The sequence below is a fragment of the Erpetoichthys calabaricus genome, chromosome 2 (assembly GCF_900747795.2).
Source record: "Erpetoichthys calabaricus chromosome 2, fErpCal1.3, whole genome shotgun sequence".
In the NCBI taxonomy this organism is placed as follows: Eukaryota; Metazoa; Chordata; class Cladistia; order Polypteriformes; family Polypteridae; genus Erpetoichthys; species Erpetoichthys calabaricus.
In genome coordinates this window covers 295,398,456-295,423,681 of record NC_041395.2, presented here as the reverse complement: position 1 = coordinate 295,423,681, position 25,226 = coordinate 295,398,456, and the positions used below count along the sequence as shown (strand labels likewise).

The following is a 25,226-nucleotide window of genomic DNA, read 5'->3' as shown; positions in this document are numbered from 1 at the left end:
GATTACACACTAAGATGACCATAGGTGTCATAATTATAAGCGCATTTCTTATCATATGATGTACTTTCCTTGCCTACTCATAGAATTCCAGCATATTAGTGAAGCACAGTCTCCCTCGTCTGAACCCATGTTGACTGCTCACTAACACAACTGTTCATACCATATGGTACTCAATTGTCGATATGTAATTTACCCAGAATTCATGTTAGGCTTATCGGATGGTTACTTGGAAAAACAGATGACCTTATTTAATTAATGGAATAACATTAACTAGCTTCATATCTTCAGGAATTTTCCCACAGTACAGTGACTCTTGAAGAACATCAGCCAAATGTTTACTTACTGTATGTACTCACTAACCTCCTTAAGCTCTCTTAGACAAAGTCATCTGGTCCTGGTGATTTATTTTATTACAGCTAATTTAATCTAAATAGCACTTCTCCCTACAAATTAAAAAATACCTCCTTAGTTCCTGTAACTGCTGGGAAGTTGTCATTTTCAGAAAAATGTAATACCAGAACTTTGCCTTTGCTGTTCCTACTACACTTCACTTCCTCCTTGACTGTTCTTCTACTGCTAAAATACTGGAAGAATCTGTTTGAATCATCTTTTGCCTTTTCTGTAATATTGCTGACAATAATAGCTATAAATCTATAATTTCCTTTCAGAATTCCTAATATTCTTTTTAACTGTTTCTTTTGGGGTCTATTTAGTCATACATTTTGAAGTTAGTTGTCTTGCAGTGGTTAATAGACCTAGCTCAAAAAAATAAATTAATCCCCCATTTGAAATTAAATCCAGATGGCCACCATCAGCCGGTGTGTTTACACGCACACACACACATGACCTGAATAAGGTGAGTAACCCACTTAAGGTAGAAATGTGGTTTCCTAAAAATTCATTGTAAATGCCACACGGGATGGATGGGCATCCCAACCAGGAGAGGGGATGGTTTCTTATCCTGGATGGGAGGCTCCAAGTGTTCACTGGCAAACTTAAGATAGGCCTGTACGTGTGCCTTCTTGAGCAGGGGGACCTTGCAGGCACTCCAAGATTTCAATCCATTACGGTGTAGTGTGTCAACAATGGTGTTCTTGGTGACTGTGGTCCCAGCTGCCTTCAGATCATTAACAAGCGTGTAGTTTTAGGCTGGTCCCTCACCTTTGTTATAATCATCCTCACCCCATGAGGCAAGATCTTGCATGGGGCTCCAGACCGAGAGCGATTGATGGTCATTTTCTATTTCTTCCATTTCCGAATAATCGCACCAGCTGTTGTCACTTTCTCACCAAGCTTCTTGCTGATGCTCTTGTAGCCCATTCCAGCCATGTGCAGGTCTCCATTCTTCTCCCTGACATCCTTTGACAGCTCTTTGGTCTTTGCTCATAGTGCTGGGTAGGTTGGAATGGAAGAAACTGATTCTGTGGACAGGTGTGCTTTATACACATAATAAGTTGATTTCAGTTTCAGGAGTATCTGTAATTGATTGACTGACTGATTGTAATCACCAATCTGTGGGAGACACAATTCTGGCTGGGTTGTAGGGGATCAATTACTTATTTCACTCAGTGACATGCAAATCAATTTATAACTTTTATGTAATGTGTTTTTTCTGGATTTTTGATTCTGTCTCTCTCCATTAAAAAGAAACTACCAAAAAAAAAGTGAGCAAACTTACATATTCAGCAGGGGATCAAATACCTACTTCCCCCACTGTATACATTCAATAGTCATAATGTTTATGGTGTTTTACTAATGATAACACCATTAACCTTTGCACTCTGCAGTCAAATAGACAAACATGTTAATAGTAAAGACTTCATAAAAGGATACGTGTCCATGAGAGTGTCTCTGTGTCCACCTGGCTCCAAAAGATGGCGCATCCCCTTGGGATTTATAAAGTATCTATCTATCTATCTATCTATCTATCTATCTATCTATCTATCTATCTATCTATCTATCTATCTATCTATCTATCTATCTATCTATCTATCTATCTATCTATCTATCTATCTATCTATCTATCTATCATCCCAAATATATTATATTGATAAAAGATATGTTGCATTTGTCATTCCAACAGATGGTGTATCTCAAGCATTAGCATACCAAATGCCATATAACAGAGACATATGCATTGTACAGTATTTGTCATTCCAACAGATGGAACATCACAAGTATGTGTAGTAATGTTTTATCTAATGGAATGAAAATGCAATGTTTTTTATTAGTACATGCATTACAAAATACATTCCAATAGGTGGTGCACTGAAAACATCAATGCTGAGGTCTATGTTGATTACTTAGATTTTAACCCGTCTTAGATGGGTAGCACAGCTAGTAAAACAATAACTATGCCGTCACCATGCAGCCTGCCCCTCCTGCACTTCCAATAGTTATGCCACTAATTTCTTAAATGCCTTATGCGACTGTTTCTTTCTTTGCAGCTTCTTTTTACCTCCTTATTTATCTACTGTAGAACTGTATTTAAAATTCTTACTGCTTCTAAATTTCAGGATCCTCTATTGGAGTTTACCGAATACAGTATCTCTTGTATAATATAAGATTGCCAATCTAATTTAATCTAACTCAGGACTGCAAGGGGCTGCAACTAATTCCAGCAGTATTGGGCACAAGGCAGGAACCAATTCCACCATTGAACCCAGTCACACTTACTCATACTGACAAAAAAAGGGTCCAATATTTTGAGCTGCCAAATAGTTGAATGTGTACATCTTAGGGATGTGAGAGAAAAATAGAAATTATTTCAAGAACATTACAATTAGACATGGACAGAAGAATACAAAGTGGAGTACCCTGGGCTGGGATATGAACCCAGCAATGTGGAGCTGCTAACTGCTTCACCAATGCTCTGCCCCGTAATTCACTTGACATTTTTAAATACTGACACTTAGTTTAAACAGCGACAAACATGCAGATGTGTTTATTTATATGATGGTTAAAGAAAATAATGAATTTGATAGTGTCCATTGTTACTCCTAATTTGGCTGCTTCAGTTACCGTTACTGAGTCTCTTTGTGACCCTGAAGAAGACAATCAGCCTGGCAAGATCAACTTTGTAACAAAAACACAAATATAAAGAAATGTCCCGTAGATCTGCTCTGGTCAGACACTTTAGGATGGCCACCACTGGAAATTTTTTTTTACATAAAGCAGGGGTCATATGCCACAATATTTAGCCCCTTTGCATTTTCAGTAAACCGGATTTCCTCTGAGGTTATTTGCAGAAGTGGTTACACAAAAGCTGAAGAAACATCACAGCTAAAGTAGCCTTTCATTTTGATGTTACAATTAACTTCTTTTTTCTTTCCTACCACAGACTCTTGTTATTCCTGACAATGCACTCAGTTAAACAATCTGTACATTGCACAACCATTTTTGAATATTTGTGCACAGTTATGAAGTAAAGTTTGAAATAACTGCTGGCAAGTTTACACCTCATTTTATTGTTTGAGATTTGCAAAAATGAGAACTCCGTCCATCCTTTATTGACTTGTTTATCCAGGGTCAGATTGCTGGGAGGCAAAGCCTAACCCAGCAGCACTGGGTGCAAAATTGTGTTAATCCCTAGATAGGTGCCAGTCCATCGTAGGGTACACACATGCACATATCCACACATCCAAAGGGTCGGAGGGATGCAATTGCTGGTTAACCAAAAAAGTGCATCTTTGAGATACAGGAGGAAGGTCAGAGTACATGCGTAGAGGATGACCAGGCAGGAAGACCCCAGGATTCTGGGGCTGTGTATCAGCAGCACTACCCACTGTGCCACCCACAATGTATAGCAATAATCATATATGAACCTTTAGTGTCTTACTTTTACTTATTTGGCTAACGCCTTTAACCAAGGTGACTTTTAACAGCTGATATAGGATTGGTTACATTTCTTTTGCTTTTCCAATTGGAGCACAGACATATGAAATGACTTGCTCATGGTGTCAGTAGTGGGATTTGACGTTACGACTTTAAGGTCTGATGTCCAAACCCTTAACCACTATACCACACGGCCAGCTTCTTGAAGAGTTGGAATCTGATTGACAAACCTCATATACTGTAAATAATACATCAATGCAACCACAATATACTACGGGCAAACTGTAGTCATCGTTACTAATTTAACACAAACACACTTTTTTATTAACTACAAGTAACGGTGGACTGCACGATAACGTGTAGTGAATACACTTGACTTGAGCATTCCTAGTTTTCAGACTCTTTCTCTTTGCGTTTACCTTTCGTTTGCTCAGAGGTTGATGTGCTTGCTGCTTCCTGAGCGGTTCTTCTTTTCTCCATCCTAGCGGCCCGCTTCTTTTCTTCTTTCGTCGGCATCTTTACACGTTAAAACTGATAATTCAGTTTTTGTGTTGCAATTACTTAGTACATTTTCTTTAATTTTTCACTTAAGCTGGCACTTCACTTAAGTCTTCAAGTGAGAACCCTAATTACAAAGAGGACTATTTCATTTATGTTAGGTAGAATGCCCAGAAGGGACTGGGCGGTCTCGTGGCCTGGAACCCCTACAGATTTTATTTTTTTCTCCAGCCGTCTGGAGTTTATTTTTGTTTTTTCTGTCCCCCCTGGCCATCGGACCTTACTCTTTTTCTATGTTAACTAATGTTGTCTTATTTTAATTTCTTATTTTGTCTTTTATTTTTCTTTTCTTCATTATGTAAAGCACTTTGAGCTACTTTTTGAATGAAAATGTGCTATATAAATAAATGTTGTTGCTGTGTTGTTCAGTCTGCCTCAAGAATGATTTAAAATATGAAGAGGTAGTGGTAGTGATGAGAACTGCTGGCGGCTGCTGAGAGTTGATTCTACAATAAAATAAAAATAAAAGTGGAATAAAAATCATCACCCCAAATACTGGATAGTAGACATCACGTAGTATATTTGTACCAAATTTCAGGTCAATAGTTCAAACGGTTTGCGAGCTACAGGTGATTTAAAATCCTGGACAGACAAACAAACCGCATATTATATATAAAAGATTAGGGTCAAAAAGTTAAGCTCATACATCTCACAGCTTGCAGATAAATACTGAAATCTAGCAGTCCTGAGCTACTTGACAAAAGGAGAATGAACACAGGGTAGGTGCTATGTTTAGAAAACATCCATTGAACTAATAGATTATGGGGCTTCAGCACTAACACAATCATCTACAGTATGACTGCTGTTAGCGGTTAATGCTTATGACTTGAAAAAGGATTAAGATATAAAGTAGTTTGTGGCTAATGCAATGATGGGTGTCTGTTTGAATTGAATCAATATTAAGAGAAAAAGAATGCCTTCAGATAAGACAAGATCCTTGTAGACAGAATTTGTTCATTCTTCAAGAAGATCTGCAGTCTGGATTTCTGTTTACGTAAAAACGATTTGCTAACTTGACATTCATAAATGAATAACCTCACATACACATGCGTCCACCCATCTGGCTCAGTCAGTGTCATGGGGAGCCAGTGCCTATCCTGGGAACACTGGGTGATGCTGGACTGGGTTCGGGGCACCCTCACACACTCAGACTGAATCAATTTAAAGCCATGAATTAGCCTAATAAACACATTTTGGGCTTCGTAATGCTGTTCTACAAATGCACCAGGTGTTCTAAGTAATTCACATTTTTAGTCAGCCTAACAACACACCTTTATACTGTTGAAGAAATATAAATAGCAAATGCCTTCTCTATAGTCGGCCTACTAGAATTACCCAATGTGTGGCCCCTGCTGCCTCCACCATATTTAAGCAATCAGTCAGTCTATATTTTACATTTTACCACTTACAGTTTACAAACTGAACAGAAAACCACACACACAGAAAAATAATATAAAGGAACTTAAACTTATTAAAACAAACCTAAATACCTACTGGGCTCTTGGTAATCAGAGTAGGAACTGATCCACAACAGCAACATTTTATGATATAGCATATCTCCATACAAGGAAAAAGTGGCTCAATGTGCTCCACAGCTAGCAAAATAGACAACAGAAAAACCTAATTAAAATATTACAACAACAATATATATAAATACAAGTATAACACCAGGTCATATCACTTGCAGACATTCTTAGATAATTCTGCACTTATAGTGTGTATTGATAAAGGGCTGAGACAGAGGAGAGGAGTCAGGTGGAGAAGTTTGTTTCTTGGTGCAAAGAGAATTGTCTGCAAATTAACAACAGCAAAACCAAGGAACTGGTTATTGACTTTTGCCACACCAAAGATCCTGGCACGTGGAGTGGATGTAGAGGTGGTCCACTCCTACAAGTACTTGGCAGTCCACTCATCAATGACAGATTGGAATGGTCCTGTAATGCAGAGGAACTATATAAGAAAGGATGGGGCAGGCTCTTCTATCTTAGGACACTGCATTCCTTCAATGTAGGAAGTGACATCCTTCACATCTTCTGCAACTCTGTGATGGTTAGTGTGATTTTTCTAAACTGTGGCGTGCTGGGCCTATAATATCACTTCAAGAGAGGCCCACTGAATCAACAAGCTAATTAAAAGGGCAAGCTCAGTTATGGGACACTGCCTGGACCCCAAGGAGGTTGTAGCAAATTAGAGAATGGAAACAAAATTGAATGCCATTATGAACAACGCAGCACATTCTCTGTCTGACACAGGGGACTTCATTATACCAACAGTAGTACGCCTGCATGATGCCTCACTGGGACTGGAACTGCCAAGTCAGCAGTTTTATTTTCCTTCCTTTTAAATTTTTCTTCCTTTTTAGTCATTCTGGTGTGTTCAGACCATACTGTGCATATTGATTTATCTACCTATTTATGTGTTTATTTTTTCAAAGAGCTTCTAAAAAAAAGCCACATTTCTCCCTGGGGAAAAATAAAGTTAGTTCTATCTATCTATCTATCTATCTATCTATCTATCTATCTATCTATCTATCTATCTATCTATCTATCTATCTATCTATCTATCTATCTATCTATCTATCTATCTATCTATCTATCTATCTATCTGTCTGTCTGTCTGTCTGTCTGTCTGTCTGTCTGTCTGTCTGTCTGTCTATCTATCTATCTATCTATCTATCTATCTAATGTATGTAGTCCTAAATCACACATCAAATGCCACAATAGTCACAGAATACCAACAGTCAGGCTCGGCATAGCAGGTACAAAGACTATAACCAGGAATAAAAAGATAAGATCCATTTTCAGTTTCAATATGAATAATAAGGCTGAGGCAGACCGACACATTCCTTGAAAGAAATTTCAGTAAGCCACAAAGACGAATGAGCACCAAGAACTAATCAGGCGTTGAACAGATTTATAGCAATTTACAGCTTTGTATGCAGGTAACAGGATTTTGAGGATGATTCATTATCAGGCAGGAAGTCAGGGCTGTGAGACGAAGTGACAAGCAGCTGAGCTGGCTGACAATGACATGAGGTGAGACACACAGTGTGATGTTAGGGCACTGCCCTGTGTGCACACCAGCAGTCAAGATGTGAAAAGGCATGAATCACAGAGGCTGGCATGAAACTGAGCTACAGGCTAAAAAAACTAAAATAGGTCATTCACTACAAGGAAAAATGCCTGGAAATCTGCAGAAGAGCAGAGACAAATGCCCCTAAATGTATGACATCCAATAGAATTCAGTTAGCTGTAAAGCCTTCAAACTGACTTCACTTAAAAAAAAAAGGAAAACACCTGTCTGTTGTGCTGCTATAAATGTTAACATGCTATAAAAGACTTTGCCTACTTGATGTCAGCCAGATCCTGTTGATTAGCTATCAAGAATCTTTCTGGTCACACTTCAAAAAGCTTATTTACTCCTGCAAAAAGCCGGCTCCAGGGCAGCTGTTGCCTGGGACCACTCTCCTGATGTGTTGGTCACTAATCACAGGTTTAATGGTCTTGACAGACCTCTCAGTGTTTTTGTTGCTTACCTATAGTGTGGGTGTTTATGGCCTGCCATCCAAGAGGTGTTCTCTAGACAACTGCATGATTTCTGACAGTTCTGTGTGCAAGAACACTTTTCATGGAGATGCTTGAAGTAGCTGCCTATATATAGCCTGGCTTTTTTTAAAAGAAATTTAATAATAATCAGAAAGTTTCAAGGAACTTTACCCAGAGACAATGAACCAGAATAATTTGTCATCATTGAATTTCACATCTTAAAGCTACAGAATAAAATATTTCTAATTTACAATAATTGCAGACTGTGTTTCATAAATTACTGTTGTTGATTCTTGATGAGTAATGCTTGGCAGCATGGTGGCACAACGGGTAACACTGCTTTAGGCCTGGGTGCTATCTGCATGGAACTCACACATTCTCCCTGCGTATGTGTCTTCCCTTCCACATCTCTAAAACATTAATTTGATACTTCAGTGTGGCAATGTGAATGCTTACAGCCATGGACCTGCAACATATCCAGGGCTGAGCTGTGAACTGAATGTACCACATGGGCTTCAGAGCAGGTCATCCACCTGAAGCTAAGCATATTTGGGCCCAGCCAGTACTTGGGTGGGAGACCACCTACAAAAAGCTTGGGTTGCTGCTGGAAGAGGTATTGGTGAGGCCAACAGGGGGCACTTACCCTGTGGTCTGTGTCAGGATCCCAAGGTCCCAGTGCAGTGATGGAGACACTGTGCTGTAAAATTGGTGCCGTACTTTAGAAGAGCCGTAAAACTGAGGTCCTGATTCTCTGTGGTCATTAAAGATACTTGGGCATCATTCAAAAAGAGTAGGGTTTCTTCTGATGTCCTGGCAATATTGCCTCCATTGCCTGGTCATTGTGGCCCCCTAATCATCACTCGTCTCTAATTGGCTATCTCTCTCTCACCACTTCACTACATAATAGCTAATGTGTGGTAAGCATACCAGCGCAAAAATGGCTGCCGTCGCATCATCCGGGTGGGCATTATACATTGGTGGTGGTTGAAGTGGCTCCCCTCTGTCTAAGAGCTTTGAGTAGCAGAAAAAGTGCAATATACTGTAAATGTAATTAATTAATTATTGAGTAGGTTTAAAAAATGGATGGGAAGAATTTATAACCATATGATTTGCAGTATCCTACAGGTATGGAAATTACATTTCCCTTTTTATTTTTGTTTTTAGTTCATAATATTAATTAAATTATAATCCTGAATCAGTCTTTTGTACATTGACTCTAGCTTCCCTTAATTTGTGTTGAACAGAGTGATGCATTCTTTATTTTTAATTTTTTTATTGCTGTTTAGTCTTACAGGGCCAGACAGGATTCTCAAACACAAATATAGTTCTGAGGACAAACTGTTAAAAAGTTTGTAATAAATAGCGGAGAAATCCACCACTGTGAAGGCTTCTCACACAGGACTTCTTCCTGAAACATCCAATTGCTCCAGTCCATAAACTTTAAAGCGCTGGGGTTCCAGAGAGAAACTGAGCAAAAGACAATTCTGAGAGGAAATAAAAACCTACAATTACTGTTTTTGATTCAGGATTTCAGTAGCAGAAGGTCACTGAAACTTAATGATTAATTTATATATTGTAAGAAGCACTGAGGAGACAGACACACACAAACACACACAGCTACATGTAGACCACTGCAGCTACTTGGTCCCATGCGTTTGAGAAGTGCTTCTGTCTGCTCTGATAGCTTGCTGTCATTTTGACAATTGCATCACTACATGGCATAACAACAGCAAACAGAGTTTAGGGAAGCATTGTGGTTGATGGATATTGTGCATATTAACCTCCTTAGCGGTACATTTTTGTCTAGAAAAATCATAATAAAAAGTGTAGCAGTATTTGGCTTGAAAAATTACATATGTATTAAATTCTATCTTTCTACTGTAAAACGTGCAAAACACTAAAAGTACAAAGTCAGAAGTATTCAAGGTATAATACTGATATAAATAATAATAATAATAATAATGATATTTATAAAAGTCATGCTAATAACTTATACTGTCAAAATGTGTAGTATACTGTATCTTGAAGCACAGTGAAATACACAATCCAGCGTCACAGTCAAGATAATAGTAGTGTGATTCTTTGCTGATTTTCTTTCCAGTCTGATCAGCTTTTTTGAACAGCACACTGCACAAGTGCGATTGACACAAGTGTCACTTTTGGATTCATCAGAATCTCTTTTGATTTCACTGTCTATTTCAATTTTACTTCGCTTTGTCGTCACTGCTTGTGTCACTGCCAGGACTGTGCAACAACTGGGCTGTTGAAAAACCTTTCTTACGAGACGCCATTATGAGGCTAGGACAAGACACCTCTGCACCGTTACCTGGGTAAGACTTGGGCCCGTTTGCTTACACTAGACACGCTTATATCGTTTCCTCAGCAACCCTTGGCACTAATGCTGTTGGCCCAAGTGACACTCGGGTCTAACGCTAAGGAGGTTAAAATGCTGAGGCTATATTCTAGAATGGCATGTTTGAATTTCCAAATAGACAGTAATTTTAACTTCAGTTAGTACATTTAAAACACAGTCAGAGGGTGGATGTTGTGCAGCACCGCTTGAACTTTGAATGGGTTTGTTAGGCAGAGTTGTTGATTCAGGTGTGTTGAGTACTGAAATCTGCATCTCCTCTAGCTCTTCGTTATCAACTCCCTTAACAGCAGTCCTTTTTTGATAAAGAGTGAGACACCGTTTGCTTCAAATGCATATTTTGCAATTCACATTTTCACAAACATAGCTGCCAGATCTTTCAACCTGACATTGATTCCTATACTATCATTCTAATGGAATAATGGAGCGTACACACAGCACTTGTGAGAACATATTGTTCACTTTTACCATTTGTCCATTGATGTTTTCAAATGCCAATGTATAATCTAATGTTACAGAAAGGTTTTTTACTTGAACAGGTTATGTTTACTTTTAACACATTCAATGTGCTCTCTGCACATGCGACCCACATTTATACATTCAGTTGGGGTCTTTTTAAGATACTTTTCAGCTGTAGACAGTTTATTGTTATCTGAAGTTTGATCAGGTTAATGAGAGCACCACTTCTCCTTGCAGTTCAAAATCACCATCCCTACTTTGAGGGGCAACTTCATGAGGCATTGGATTGGATTAGAAATGTGACACTCAGTGAGCCGTCTAATTGTTTCCATGCAGTTTTAACCAAAATTCACTCATGGCTGTCTCCAGACATATATATTATACAGCTGGCTCAGTGAGGCTAGTAGCTGTAAGGTTTAGCCTGGATTACACATTAGGGTTATGAGTTTCTGATGGTAAAGTGGTAGTGCTGCTTCCTTGCAACAAGGACACCGGGGTTCACATCCTGGGTGCTCCCTTCATGCATTTTGCTTGTTCTCCTGGTGTCTGCCTGGGTTTTCCCTGGGTCCTCCAGTTCCCTCCTATAATCCAAAGGCATGCAGGTTAGGTGAAATGGCATTACTAAATTAGGATAGGGATAGGCTTATGCAACCCTGTTCAGCATAAATAAACCCGATTTCTTAGCCAATGTGTTGCTTTTTCAACATGAAGAAAACAAGACCAGCAAACTGATGATTGAAAACCAAGCTTCTTTCTATGTTATATAATTTGTTATGTTAACTTTTCTAAGCTTACTTGAATATTGGAGTTTGATAATACAATTAAAATGTGTCAAAGTGCTAATTAACTTTAGCCACAAAACAGATTTAATCGTAAAATTTCAAGACAGTATTTCTTTATTTTGATGAAAATGTGCAAGTTGTAATTGACAGTACTGGCAATCAAAGCCACAAATTATCAGCTAAAAGTGAACTTTTGACCGGCATGAGATTTGTTTTGAGTATCATACTGTGACAATCTGAGACAATCAAAGCAGAGCAAAGAAAAACCAGATTATAGCAAACTAAAAATTTATAGGCTTTTATGCATGAAGAACAAATAGTGGATTGGCAGGGAGGTCAAAATACTGTGAACATAGCAATTCACACTAACATGGTTCTATTTAATTGGTACAGTAGCTTGTGTTTAAGAGATGCCACATTGTAAACAAAAAAAAAGAAACCCCATGTGCCAAATGTAATGCACGTGACAGAGTTAAGCGCGTAACATTATGAAATGTTTGGACTATACCAGACAAAAGACAGTCCCTTCCATTACTAAAGCATATAAACTCACATATCTAACCCTATCTATGGATAGTTGATATAAGCATCTCCACACATGGGCTGGAAAACACTGCCAAGGAACTACTCAGGCCAGGCACATGTCTACTGGAGTGCTTCTAAGACAGTTATTACCAAACAACAAATACATATTGTAATGAGACATGAGTAACATCAGAAGTTGTTGGGGCACTGTGGTGATCCTTGTATTGTATATGGTCAAAAAGTCCAGAGAAAATCGATTGCAAAAATAAACAGTTTGTTTTGATCAGATGCCCCAAGATGGAGCTGGAGCCGGTTTTGACATTTGCACACTGGAAAGGGAGGGTTCAGGATGGAGGAAACCGGAAGTGACATGAGAGATGAAGAAGCTGTTGATCATCCTCTCTGCAGAGGGGAGAAGACAGAAGGCATTAGACAACAGCACCACCCTCTGGCTCGGAGTACAACAGTTAATAAACAAGCCCTTAGGTTGTCTCCCACACACACATGTCTGACAATACACAAATGAATAATATATCTTCAATAAAAAATAACATTATGGTTAGTTGCACATAGCAGATCTGGCAATGCAAGTATGTGTAATGGTGTTATGGTTATTCCACAGCTGTCCTGACATAAAAGTAGGGAAGAGGCTTTGGGATACGGGTACTACTCACCTAACTATTTGGGTGTGTATTTGAACTAATTCAATATGATAACACTTAAAGTAAGAATAACAAAAGTTCAAAGAAAACATGGTGCTCAAAATTATATTTTTTCTACAAGGAGAATGTAGGAGATGGAAACAAAGCCAGGCAAACCCCATACCATTAGAGCCATGCCATTAATGTGCGTATTGATTGTTCTCTTAAAGAAGTCAAAATAAATAAATTACTGAATATATATTTTATATTAACCACAATTTCAAGAATAAAATGTTACCTTTGAAAATAAAAGTGCAGACTAGTAAAACATGGTACACCCCATGATGTCACAAGCTGACACATGTGCACACAAGGGAAGTAGCAGCATCCATGTTCCTAAAAATGGTCCAGCCGAATGTTACACACACCTAATGATTTTCAGGATGGAAAATGTGAACCAATTTATGAAATTATCAAAATCTTATAAAAAGTTTTAAAATGGCAAAACAATGAAAAACAGCATTCAAATGTCACAAATTGTTGAAAGTAGCAGGTGTAACAGTAGGGGGTGCTATTGCTCCCTTGAACCCTCAGGTACCATGCCAAACACCAGGTAAAAATGCAATACTTCTTCTTTTTATTAAAATAATGTGCACTAAGCACCCTCCACTCCACACTACTCATATAATACACAATAATCAATAATCAATCACCAATCCTCCACTCCCAGACACTTAGCCACCCTTCCTCCCAGCTCAGCTCAGCGTCTGGGCTTTCCCAAGGTCCTTTTATATCTCCTGACCCAGAAGTGGTTCCAACCCTGCAGTCCATGATTCCTCATCACTTCCTGGTCAGATTAAAAGTCCTTTTCTTCAACCCGGAAGCACGTCGTTCCTTCTGGTCATGTGATCAGGACGTACTTCCGGGTTATAGGGCACGTAGCACTCTGCTAGCCTCCCTACAGCGGCTCCTGGTGGTCCCCATGGTATCCAGCAGGGCTGTTTATAAAAACTACATGGTCCATGAGGCCCTACTGGAATTCGGGGAGCCTCCATACTGCTGGGAGGGCTCCACCTGGCAGTTTGGAGGTATGGGCCGGAATATATGGCCAGCTATCCCTCACATAGTTTATATGATACCTATAAAGCGAAATAGTATCAAAAAGATTCTGATTAAATCAATAATTTATATGTGTGCTACTACAGTATATAATAGAACACTACTGTCTCTCTGTCTGTGTGAGTGTGTGTGAGTGTGTGAATCTGGGTTCTCCAAGCACTCTCATTGGTCAGTTCGGCTGTGGTGGAGATGAAGACACAATACTTTAGCAGGTGAAGTTCAATTCTTAATTGTGACAAGTTTTTTTTTTTTACTTTCAACAACAGCAAAGTTACCAAGTGAGCCACGAAATATGACGGAGAATCAAGAATTTAAGGCAACTTACCCTTTAACACCAGTAACTGTTAGCAAATGAACATAACCATTATATCACTTCTCCACATAGTCTCACTGCAGGTCAATGCACTTCTTGTGTCATCCTACTAAATTCTTCATTCCTTGGGAGAAGAAGCTATTCATCTCCACCAATTCCTTAACCTCATCATCTGAGGTGAACCAGCAGGCATGTTGAGCCTCTTTAGGGCCAGTGTATACTTCACGCTGAGAACGCATACCCGCACAAGTCATGGCTGTCACGCATTCAAGCACGTCCTCAGAGTAGCAGCAAAAATATGGGTGGTGTGTGTATGCAAGTTTTAGTACGTGACGTTAGCATCATTGTTGACTATCAACAGGATGACGGTAGGCTTGTAGCTCCAACAGGATCCATGTGCGTGCTTCAATGTTTGACGACTGGTTTGATATGATGAAAAAAATGGATGCTTTTCTTCATCCATTTTTTGTATAGGTAATAAAAATGTAGGGCGGCACGGTGGCGCAGTCGTAGCGCTGCTGCCTCGCAGTTAGGAGACCCGGGTTCGCTTCCCGGGTCCTCCCTGCGTGGAGTTTGCATGTTCTCCCCATGTTTGAGTGGGTTTCCTCCGTGCACTCCAGTTTCCTCCCACAGTCCAAAGACATGCCGGTTAGGTGGATTGGTGATTCTAAATTGGCCCTAGTGTGTGCTTGGTGTTTGTGTGCGTCCTGCGGTGGGTTGGCACCCTGCCCGGGATTAGTTCCTGCCTTGTGCCCTGTGTTGGCTGGGATTGGCTCCAGCAGACCCCCGTGACCCTGTGTTTGGATTCAGTGGGTTGGAAAATGGATGGATAGAATATAAGTGTTGTATATTCCCCATCGTAACTTTGTGATGCATTTAAAGGTATCACATACTGTCTCGAGATTCAGAATCAGAATGCAAATAATTTTTGTTTTTAACATCTTTCTTCCTTCAAGTCACAGTATGGAGAAACCGAATGTTGTTTTCTCCATCTGATTTATTATACTGACACCCAGTGGAAACCTCCAAATTTACTTAAAGTACGCACAAGTACTCAAGCTCATGTATCACATTAAGTGCACTGAAGATGTGATAGTCACATGATGGTAGATCAGAGCAGTAAGGTGGATGTGGAATATGTTCAAACCGCAGCTATTACATGGACTTCACCACTGTGGCCACTGCATGGGGACATATGTTGTCATGGAGCAGCAAGACTGGTTTGTTGTTTTTTTTTTGTCTTTTATTTTATTAAAATCAAAAAATATTCCATACATGCTGTCAAGTTTAACAAAACTGGTTTGAAACAAATCGACTCCCACCCATAAGACTGTTTTTGACTGCATTTCTCTTCTGTTGCTGCGAACTGTAGGCTTCAGTTTCAGGTTTCACTCCCTCTGCCTAAAGAATTCTAACTACAGTATGCTGTTGAACAATCCCGCAGTGGAGCGTTCATGTTTATTTGGCCTTGACTTGAATTAGACTAAAGGGCAGAGCGCTGAGCTGTGCGTGTTCAGATTACCCATAGGTCATCATGAACGTGTTTTATTGTGTCAGCTTCTATCTGTTGTGGTTACTGAGTAACTTTTTCAAATTGCCTTTACGTTTTAATATACCATTGTGCTAACAAGGTGCAACCCGAGTCCCGAAGGTTTTTGCCAGAATGCAAATGATGTTTTCAGCACCGGGCAATGGGGGCTCATCTACCATCGGTTAGTGGTCAAAAAGCAAAAAGTGGTAAAAAATTGACAGTCTGAGAAGTGGGTTTCACAGGAATGTGATCAAGAGAGGAAAACAAGAAATGAGAGATTGAGACATATAAGGATACCAAGGAAAAGCATAGGAGTAACACTGAGGGTACATTTAGGGCAAGAGATATCAAATATTTAAAATTTTCTTCTATTACCTGTCTTTGACAGGTTAGCTGATCTAGTGAGAACATAGACAAAGGGTTGAATTGGATAGCTCAGTGCTAACATTATTTGAATGCATTGGACTAGAGAGGGTAAAATTGCAGTACTCAAGGTCCATAATGACTACACATGATCCAACATTTGTTATAAGGTACACAAAACTCCAGTCAACTGTTGAGTTTACAGGTATGGACATCGATAATGAAGATAAAAAAGCAGCAAAAAAAATATTCAATCACAACACTGCATGTATACACCTCTGAAGAAATAAAATAAAAAATAAAATCTACGTAGTAGAATGGCAAATAATAGTAATGCAAAAAATTTTTGATGTTTCAGCTTCAAAAGCTTCTAAATGATTGTAATGCTAGGTAAGCGGTCTCTTCTACTCCTAAACCACTAGCTTTATATTTTCCTTTATTAGTAAACTGCTGCCTTTGGCTTTTAGACTATTAAGAGGTGCCTACCAGCCCTTTGAAGAATCTCCCTACATTCTTAACCCACCATTATTGCAGCATGTCTAGTCCTGCATTTGTGTTTCACATGGCATGTTTCAAGCACTTCATCAGCGATTATCATTAAGTCAGCACTGCGCTTGTTAAAATTTTATCGTAATATGTTCTATTTCATGAATTTTAATGTTTGCCAAAATTTGACCCTGGCCAGAGAGCTGTTTCTTAAGAAAATGATTAACTTCTTATTAATTTTGAGGAAGAATTAGCCCAGGACATTTGAATTTATTCTCAGAATGAGATTTTCTTTTTAACATGAGTAATAGGAAAAATGCAAAGACAATGCAGTCCTATATGGAAATAACTCATTCTCAGCCTTGGTGGCCACTGTGCTCATCACGGAAAAATAAAGTGAATTTTAAAAATAGACTGCATGTATCACATATATAACAAATAAATCGAATGGTCATTTAAAACACTTTAGGGTGTTTTTTGTCTGTTTAATTCATTAAAGCCAGGCGGAGATATTTCTCTTTAACAAGATTTACAGATCTTCTCACATTGCATGCTTTGAAGTGCTTCACATCTTACTGAATTAATTAAATGTTTTCTTTAAATATAATAAAGTGTGTGTTATTAGGTAAAGAGTATTTTTTTAAGAGGAGATTCTTTCTTTGTGCCATTTCTTACTGATATACTTCCCTTATGTATTAATTATGTTCCACAGTAGTTTGGGGCTCTTCCTGAATGATAAAAATAAAGGCAGACATGGAATCAAATGTAAAATGCACACTCCTTTATTTATCTTCACAACATCTGGCCTGTTTTAAATCTGCTCTGCAATAGTTGTTGCCACACAAGAAAGCGAATTGAAAAGTGAGTGTGTTCAACATTTTTATTTTGTACACAGTTTTCAGAGACTTACTGTACATATCCTTGAGGTATTAATTACTAAAAACACCTCCATTACTTCATGTGTGAACATGCACTAATTACACATGAGCTTGACGTATGTTTTTGAATTATTACTTTGTGAATACTGTCCACGAAAAGTAAATTAACTGAATTAAAGTCAAGGCCAGAGTAACTATTGCACCCAAAATGACCTGATAGTCAGGGATGGCCAGTTATCTCTCCTTAACATTTCCTACTCAAAACTGGACTGGGTTTCCACATTACTACTGAGTGAATCTCATGGCCATACACCTGAATTTTACCATTAATGTATTCCTAATTATGAAATTGCTGACACCACAATTTTACAAAACCTCTATTTTATTTATTGTGGTGTATTTAATTTTTTTAATTATTTTCATTAATATTTATCCTTCCATCCATTACTCAACCCACTATATCCTGACTACAGAGTCACGGGGGTCTGCTGGAGCCAATCCCAATCAACACAGGGTGCAAGGCAGGAAAAAAACCCTTTTTAAGTTACTTTTCATTCTAGTATCATTTTGTTTTATGTTTTTATTTGGTGGGGGCTGCCATTTTATGCATTATTTTGCATGGGCTCTGCCATATTGTTTATAATACATCTGTAGTGATTTGTGCCAGCAATATCATCACAACAGCACTATAAAAGATGGTGGCACCCTCATGAAGGTATCCAAACTTTGGGTCAAATGGAAAAGTTGTGAAAATTTAATCAAAGAATTATCAGGAATTTATTTGGCAATAACGTTGCCATATTTTTGACTATGAATATTGGTTTCTGTCTTGGACTTGGTGTAATTGTGACTTTTGATTCCTAGGCTTAAACTTTTCCTGATCTTCTGACTAGTGGGACAAATGAAGTTGAGCATCTATCTATCTATCTATCTATCTATCTATCTATCTATCTATCTATCTATCTATCTATCTATCTATCTATCTATCTATCTATCTATCTATCTATCTATCTATCTATCTGTCTGTCTGTCTGTCTGTCTGTCTGTCTGTCTGTCTGTCTGTCTGTCTGTCTAGGTAAAATTGTTGTTGGATTTTTGGAGAACATTAAGGATACGGATGGTCATAAATTTGTTAAATTTTAATGAGAGTAAAAAAGAGTTTCTTATATTTCGCCCAAGTGGGACTTTCGATGTTCCTCCTTGTAGTCTTGGCCTATTCAGACCTTTTGTGAAGACATCTGTTAAGAACTTGGGAGTTATCATGGATGGGGATTTTAAAATGTATAGCCAAATTAATTCGGTTATTAAGTCTAGCTTCTTTCAGTTGAGACTCCTATCTAAGTCTTTTTTGTCTTTTGAGGATTTTGAGAAACTCATTAATGCATTTATTTCATCACACCTTGACTATTGTAATGCCCTTTATTTTGGTGTTAGTCAGGCTTCTCTCTCCTGCCTCTAATTAGTTCAGAATGCAGCTGCCTGTCTTTTAACTGGGTCCAAAAACATGATCATATTACCCTAATAATTAAGACATTACATTGACTTCCTATTAAGTATAGGATTAATTTTAAGGTTCTTACAATTCCTTTTAAAATTTATAAAATGTCTGGCCCCTGGTTATTTATGTGACCTGTTTAGCCCCCACATTCCAGTTAGGTTTCTGAGATTCGCCAACCAGATCTTGCTGACAACACAAAGGGCCAGACTAAAAATGAGAGCAGACTGGGCGTTTTCTGTCCTGGTTCTGAAATTATGGAACAAGCTACCTTTAAATCCCATCAATATTGATTATTAAATCTCATCTCAAAACTCATTTTACTGTTTGGCTTTTAATTCACCTTGAGAGTCCTCCCCGTGCTGTTTTAAATTTTGTATTTGTTTCTGTCGTTATTTTTTATATTTATTGATTATTGTCCTTGTGTAGCACTTCAGCCTCAACTCTTTTGTTTTAAAGTGCTTTATAAATAAATGATCTATCTATCTATCTATCTATCTATCTATCTATCTATCTATCTATCTATCTATCTATCTATCTATCTATCTATCTATCTATCTATCTATCTATCTATCTATCTATCTATCTATCTATCACTCTGGGTGTTTGACAATATTCTTATTAAATCCTTATTAAAAAGTGTCATTAGTTATGGTTACATTTTTTTTAGTAATCCACATTTATCTGTCCATGTCAATACAGCTCCATTTTAGTATTGTTATGTTTGCTGGGCATGCAAAATTTGGAGTTACCAGGATGAGAACATGAAAGTAGAAATGGGTCAAAACAGACAGTTTAAAAAAAATTGTGAGTCAAGGCTAAAAATGAAGAGCAAAAAGTCAAGAACAAGAGTGGAAGGTTGATACACAAAAGAACGAAGCACAGAAATTTTACTTGGCAATTAAATAGGATTTTTGTTTTGTCTGCAGCTCTGTTAGGGAAGGATTGCAGACCTTTTATTCCGTTGTGCCATTATACCCTGACTTCCAAGGACACATCCATATTAACCATCATGTATCCTAACAGCGGGCACCCAAAATAGTGATAAATATGCATAAAACAAAATGGCAAGTAAGACAGCCCAAAATATAATTGGCAATATAAACAGACTGAAATAACAAACAATAAATGCCAGAAATTAATTCCAGAGTTCTAAAAACCCTAAAATGAGTTCTGGACCACAAAATTTGTTACACAGTTGTCTATGAAAAAACAGAAAGTAATAACTCCTAGCAAGTATTAAAGTCATTTTGTTGTAAGCAACAGCTTTGGGCTGACACCATGTGATCTAAAATGGGTATGCGTATGACGTATTCCCATCATTTTTATTTAAGATGGCAGCATTTACCTCCATGGTATCCTGTTTTTGGATCCATTTTTGATATTTCTTGAATGTTGGTAGAATACAGGAAGCTAAAAGTGCTTCTACAAAGCTTTAATTTTAGGACTTTTAGCTTTTGTCTTTGACTATGATTTATTAATTTCTGTTTTGGATGGATTTTAACACACAGTTTCTCTCTCTCTATCTCTCTGTGTTTTGACCTCATGTCCAGCTTCCACTCTCCCACCTTGATTACAATCTGCATGCCCTTAATTGGTGCTTTCATCTCCTTGTTATTTTTCTTTAAATAAACTGCTTCTTCTGAGTAGGTCATTAAAAGTACTCTTTAAGTGTAATAAAAAATTATCTTAATCGTGGACCAATTGCTTAGTCACAATCAAGGTGCAAAATATGGAACATCTTGAGGGATGTCTGGAACTAACTACCTTACTGATCCTTTGGAACTCCTGAATTTTTGAAAATAAAAATTGTGGAGTGGTCCCATTTTTAAACTACTGTATGTTATGGTGTGCACATTATCAGGCAAATAAGAAAGTAATGCAGCAGCCTGGCAAACAGCTCCTCTCAGACTGAGTGGGAATACTGAAGTTTGAAACCACAGCAGCAGCCTGTATATCAGGTTAGGGAAGTGAAGCCTGATAAGGGAAGAGACCTTTATAGCAAAAGTGTACATAGGAAACCCACATAGACAATAGTGCTTGCTTAAATCTCAGTGACACTGAAGAGTGTGAAGGGTTAGTAAAAAGTGGCAGAGACTGCTGATTCCATAATACTAACAGTGTCCATGTTGTAGGCTGAACACCTAGAAGTAGCATGACTTTGTTTTCCTTAGTCTTAACTGACCAGAACTGCAGCACACGTGAACTGTAAATCAGGAGCTTCATTAAATGGTCAAGTACCTACTCACAAGCCTAAGATCACTATGCACAATGCCAAGTATTGACTAGAATAAGGTGCAAAATATGCCACAATTGGACTCTTGAAAGGTGGAAACATGTTCTCTGGTGTGAATCATGCCTCAACATCTGTCCTCCTAATGGATGAAACTGGGTTTGGAGAATGCCAGGAGACATCTTTCAGACTGCATAGCACCTACAGTAAAGCGTAGGACGGATAATGGAGTAGGACTGTTTTTCAGGGTTTGGGCCAGGCCCCTTGGTTCCAGTGAAAGGTACTGTTAATGCTACAGCACACAAAGTCATTTGTCAGCAGTTTGGAGAAGGTCCTTTTCTGTTCCAGCATGACTGAGCCCCAGGTCCAATAAAGTTTGACGAGTTTGGTGTGGAGGAACATGATTGACCTGCAGAGAGCCCTGACCACAACCCCATTTAACTTCTTTAGGAGTAATTGGAAAACTGCTTGTGAGCCAGGTCTTCTCGTCCAACATCAGCCCCTTACCTCACAAATTATCTTTTGTCTGAATGGGTACAAATTCCCACAGACACATTCCAGCTTCCCAGTAGAGTGGCGGTTGTTATAGGCACAAAGGGGGTATGTGGGGAACCTCTTATATGGCCTGGTGTCCACAGCCTTTTGGCCATATAGTGTAAGTGTTTATGTGTTGAGAGAAGTGGAAATTTTTTGTGAAGCTAATCTGAAGTATAGGGTGGTGTCACATTAATTGAAGATGGCAAATCCATATATGATGTGAATCATCTACTTGAGAAATGCATATCAAAAGTTGTAGCATTCAGCATAGGTAATTTATTGTATACTAGACATGGTACCTGGCAAAGATAGATAATAGAATAATTTTAAAATATGTGCTATCCCTTGCAATAAGTATACCTTCAGGGCCTTTCCTCTGCATTTGTGTGTGGTTGAACGTCCCTTCACTGGTGCTCCTTCTCTTGAGTGTGTTCTACTAAAGCCTGCTTATTTTCATGGTGCCGTTCTCAACTCCTTTCCAATTTGATATTTTCTGTATTTGAAGGCAACTCTCTCAGTGTACCTCCTATGCCTTTACTAACGAATCTTCACCTGCGTTCATTTTCTCGAGCACGTTCTCCTATGGCCTACTTATTTTCAAGGCACCTTTGTAGCTTCCTGCCCACTTTTATACTTTCCATCTTTGAAGGCGACTCCCTCAGCATGTTTCCTATGCCATTTCTCTTCCTTATATGTCAAACACTTGCACTTCCTTGTTTAATCGTGTCACCAATCAAACTGACCAATCAAATTGCTCTGAGGGACTGGACGCACAGACTTTAGTGTTTTATTTTATAGCAGATTCCATTCATTCATTTATAGTAACAAAATAACACTAACAGAACTGCCTGATTACTCCTGAGGTGGATCATTGTGTGTTTAGGTGCGGAAACGTGCTGTATCAATTCATTCTCCTAACCGCCTCTCCTCCTCCGTGATTACCACAACGTATTTCACACACTGGTCACAATACTTATGTGTTTTATGTACATAAATGTTTATACCAAGTAGCGCACGAAAATCCAAACCATCTCCGACCCCAACGTCGACGTACCTTTTCTTAGCCTTTACACGAAACCAAAGATATGCAATACAAAAATCCAATTGCAATTGTTTGAAGGAGCCATGTGCAATAAAATACAATTTTTTTCTTGTCGTCGTCCTTCAGTTCTTGGACACAATTCATTCTGTACGGCTTCATTGGTAGTGAGTGCAACACATGTTAACAAGACCTGCGTGAAACATTCGCTTGTTGTGCCACTTTAATTTCGTAGGGCTTCTGGCCATCCGTTCCTGAATATCTGCTACGACCACAGGTATATGAACGGATGGGGCCTGATTCTTTATGCAGTTTGCAACTGACCCAGTCTTACTCCACTTCTTCACCAACTCGTGAATCCTGCTCTTTGCTGGTACGTTTATGCCAGGAAACTTCTGTGCGAAAATGTTCCACGTTTCCTTAAAAGAACCGGTAGACACATACATCTTCCAGATCTCTTTTACGCACGTCTGTACCCACTGGCTCACAGCTTCCTTACTAATGCACAGTTGGGGCCTGTATAATAGTTTGAGCCAGCTGATCGGAGACGGTTCAGTTTTTCGTGCACCACCCTTTATATGCCAATATTTTTTACCAATTTATCACAGGTACTTCTAAGCATCATGTGAAGAAGCTAATAATGAGTAACAGGGGCGCAGGATGTAACATGTAATGCCATATTCCATTTTATTTAATGGTAAACACACTACCTGAGTCAGAACTGTGAAAGTGTGTCAACAAATTAAAATGTTTGTTCAAGGTAACTTAATTTCTTATGCTCAATACTTCCATTTTTAGTAATAACAAATAAAAAATTAACAATATTGTCCCTTAGAAACAGCTAGATTTTTCCATTTTTTGCCACATTTTATTGACTTCCCTTCACATTTATTATACATGAATACACGCGTACATTCTGAAACCCACCTAATCCAATTCATGTTTGTGAGGGCTGCAGTTTATTCCATTTGCACTGAACTCAAAACAGGAAACAATAAAACTGGTTAAGGGGCCATGCCATCACAGGGAACATGCATATGCTCACAAACATGCATGCTTATGCTAAGCCAGTTTAAAGCCACCGTTTAACCGAAATGTGCGTCTTTAGGGCGTGCAAGAATAAACGTGACACCAAGAGGAAAACCAATGCAAACAAAATGTGAATAAATTAACTGTTGACCTTAAACAAAGGCATTCTGATTCATATATCTGTCATGTTGCATTATGAAAAATGAAAAGAGTGGTTTTATAATTTCACACAGTACTTCACTTAGTAGATTATGAAATACGTCATACTCATCATGTACAAATGATATGAAACATCCTGCATTTTTTCAGACACAATAATTATGTTTTATTCATCGCACTGTAAAACTTATCATCTTGTTCAGTGCTGAATCATTAGCACTGTGACATAACACGTCTTTCCTCAGAAAGAGACAGGTTTACACTTGTACAAAGCAGAAAGGGAGCCAACCTGCTGATTATACTTTGCGCGTCAAATTATCTCATAGTATTATTTAACTGGATGCGAAACAAAACGCAGGGATCGCTGCAGATGAAGGATTTTCCCTCTGAACCGGCAACTGCAAAGGGGTGTCCTATGTCAACAGAAGAATTTCATAATGTGGATTTATGTAAGAGTCAGGCTTTAAGCTATTTTCAAAAAGGTCAAAACTGCTCATTTCTTATTGTGCCTCACAACAAAGACATATTCATCTAGAAACACAATCATCAGGGCTCATTATGCCGATGATGAAGGAAAAGGAATTAAAGTTGTATTGGCACGACATCCATGGTGAGTACAATATTCCATTTGTTACCCACTTCACGTTAATTATTAGTCTAGTTTCTATTATATTTATATTTTAAACAGCAGTAATATAAGGAACGAGAAAGTGGTTGTGAACTGAGTTTAAAACATAATTAAGAGCCCTCCTACTATTTCGTTTCTTTTTGAATTTGAATGAAAGGAATATGTGTTAACTTTTCATCATCGGTACTAAAACATAGGGCAATAAAAGTAATTTAAGAAATAATGAAAGATCTTAGAGCTGAATATTGCAATAGTGCTTTACCACAGCAAGGATAATTCAGCCATTATCTAGCCTGCTTAATGAAGGTGAGGATCATTTGGTTCAAGGCAGGATTCGACCCTGGACGGAGTACCAATCGGTTGCGGGGGATGCTTACACTAAGTCAATTTAGAGTTGCCAATAATATCATAGTAGCTCATTTACTCTTTGTGCCTATGTAGGTGTTTCTCTGGATAACTCAGTTTTCTTTCCACACACCCCAAAAACATGTGTATGTTAGGTTAATTGGAGACACTAAGGGAATTTGTGCATGAATGAGTGGATGAATGACATCTACATAAAACGATGCTGGACCAGGCCAAAAACAGCTATCTGTGACACCAACCATCCCAACAATGCCTCTGCTTTTTTTTGTGTGCTGGGGTCATGGAAACGCTACCATTGCCTGAAGACCAGAGCAGAGACTGAGGGGAAGCTCCTG

The 25,226-nt window shown here is 38.5% G+C and overlaps 1 protein-coding gene across 2 annotated transcripts in view; it reads left to right on the top strand.

The window, feature by feature from the left end:
- Positions 1–25,226, top strand: part of entpd1 (ectonucleoside triphosphate diphosphohydrolase 1) — a 144,982-nt gene that overhangs the window by 23,000 nt on the left and 96,756 nt on the right. Inside the window, exon 1 of one of the 2 annotated variants that reach the window (XM_028795787.2) lies at positions 24,273–24,507. The exons of the other annotated variant lie outside the window; for it this stretch is intronic. Coding sequence (XP_028651620.1) covers positions 24,456–24,507 — 52 coding nt within the window. The 5' untranslated portion in view covers positions 24,273–24,455. Of the gene's footprint in view, positions 1–24,272; positions 24,508–25,226 lie in introns of those variants that run through there. 2 annotated transcript variants of the gene reach the window in all.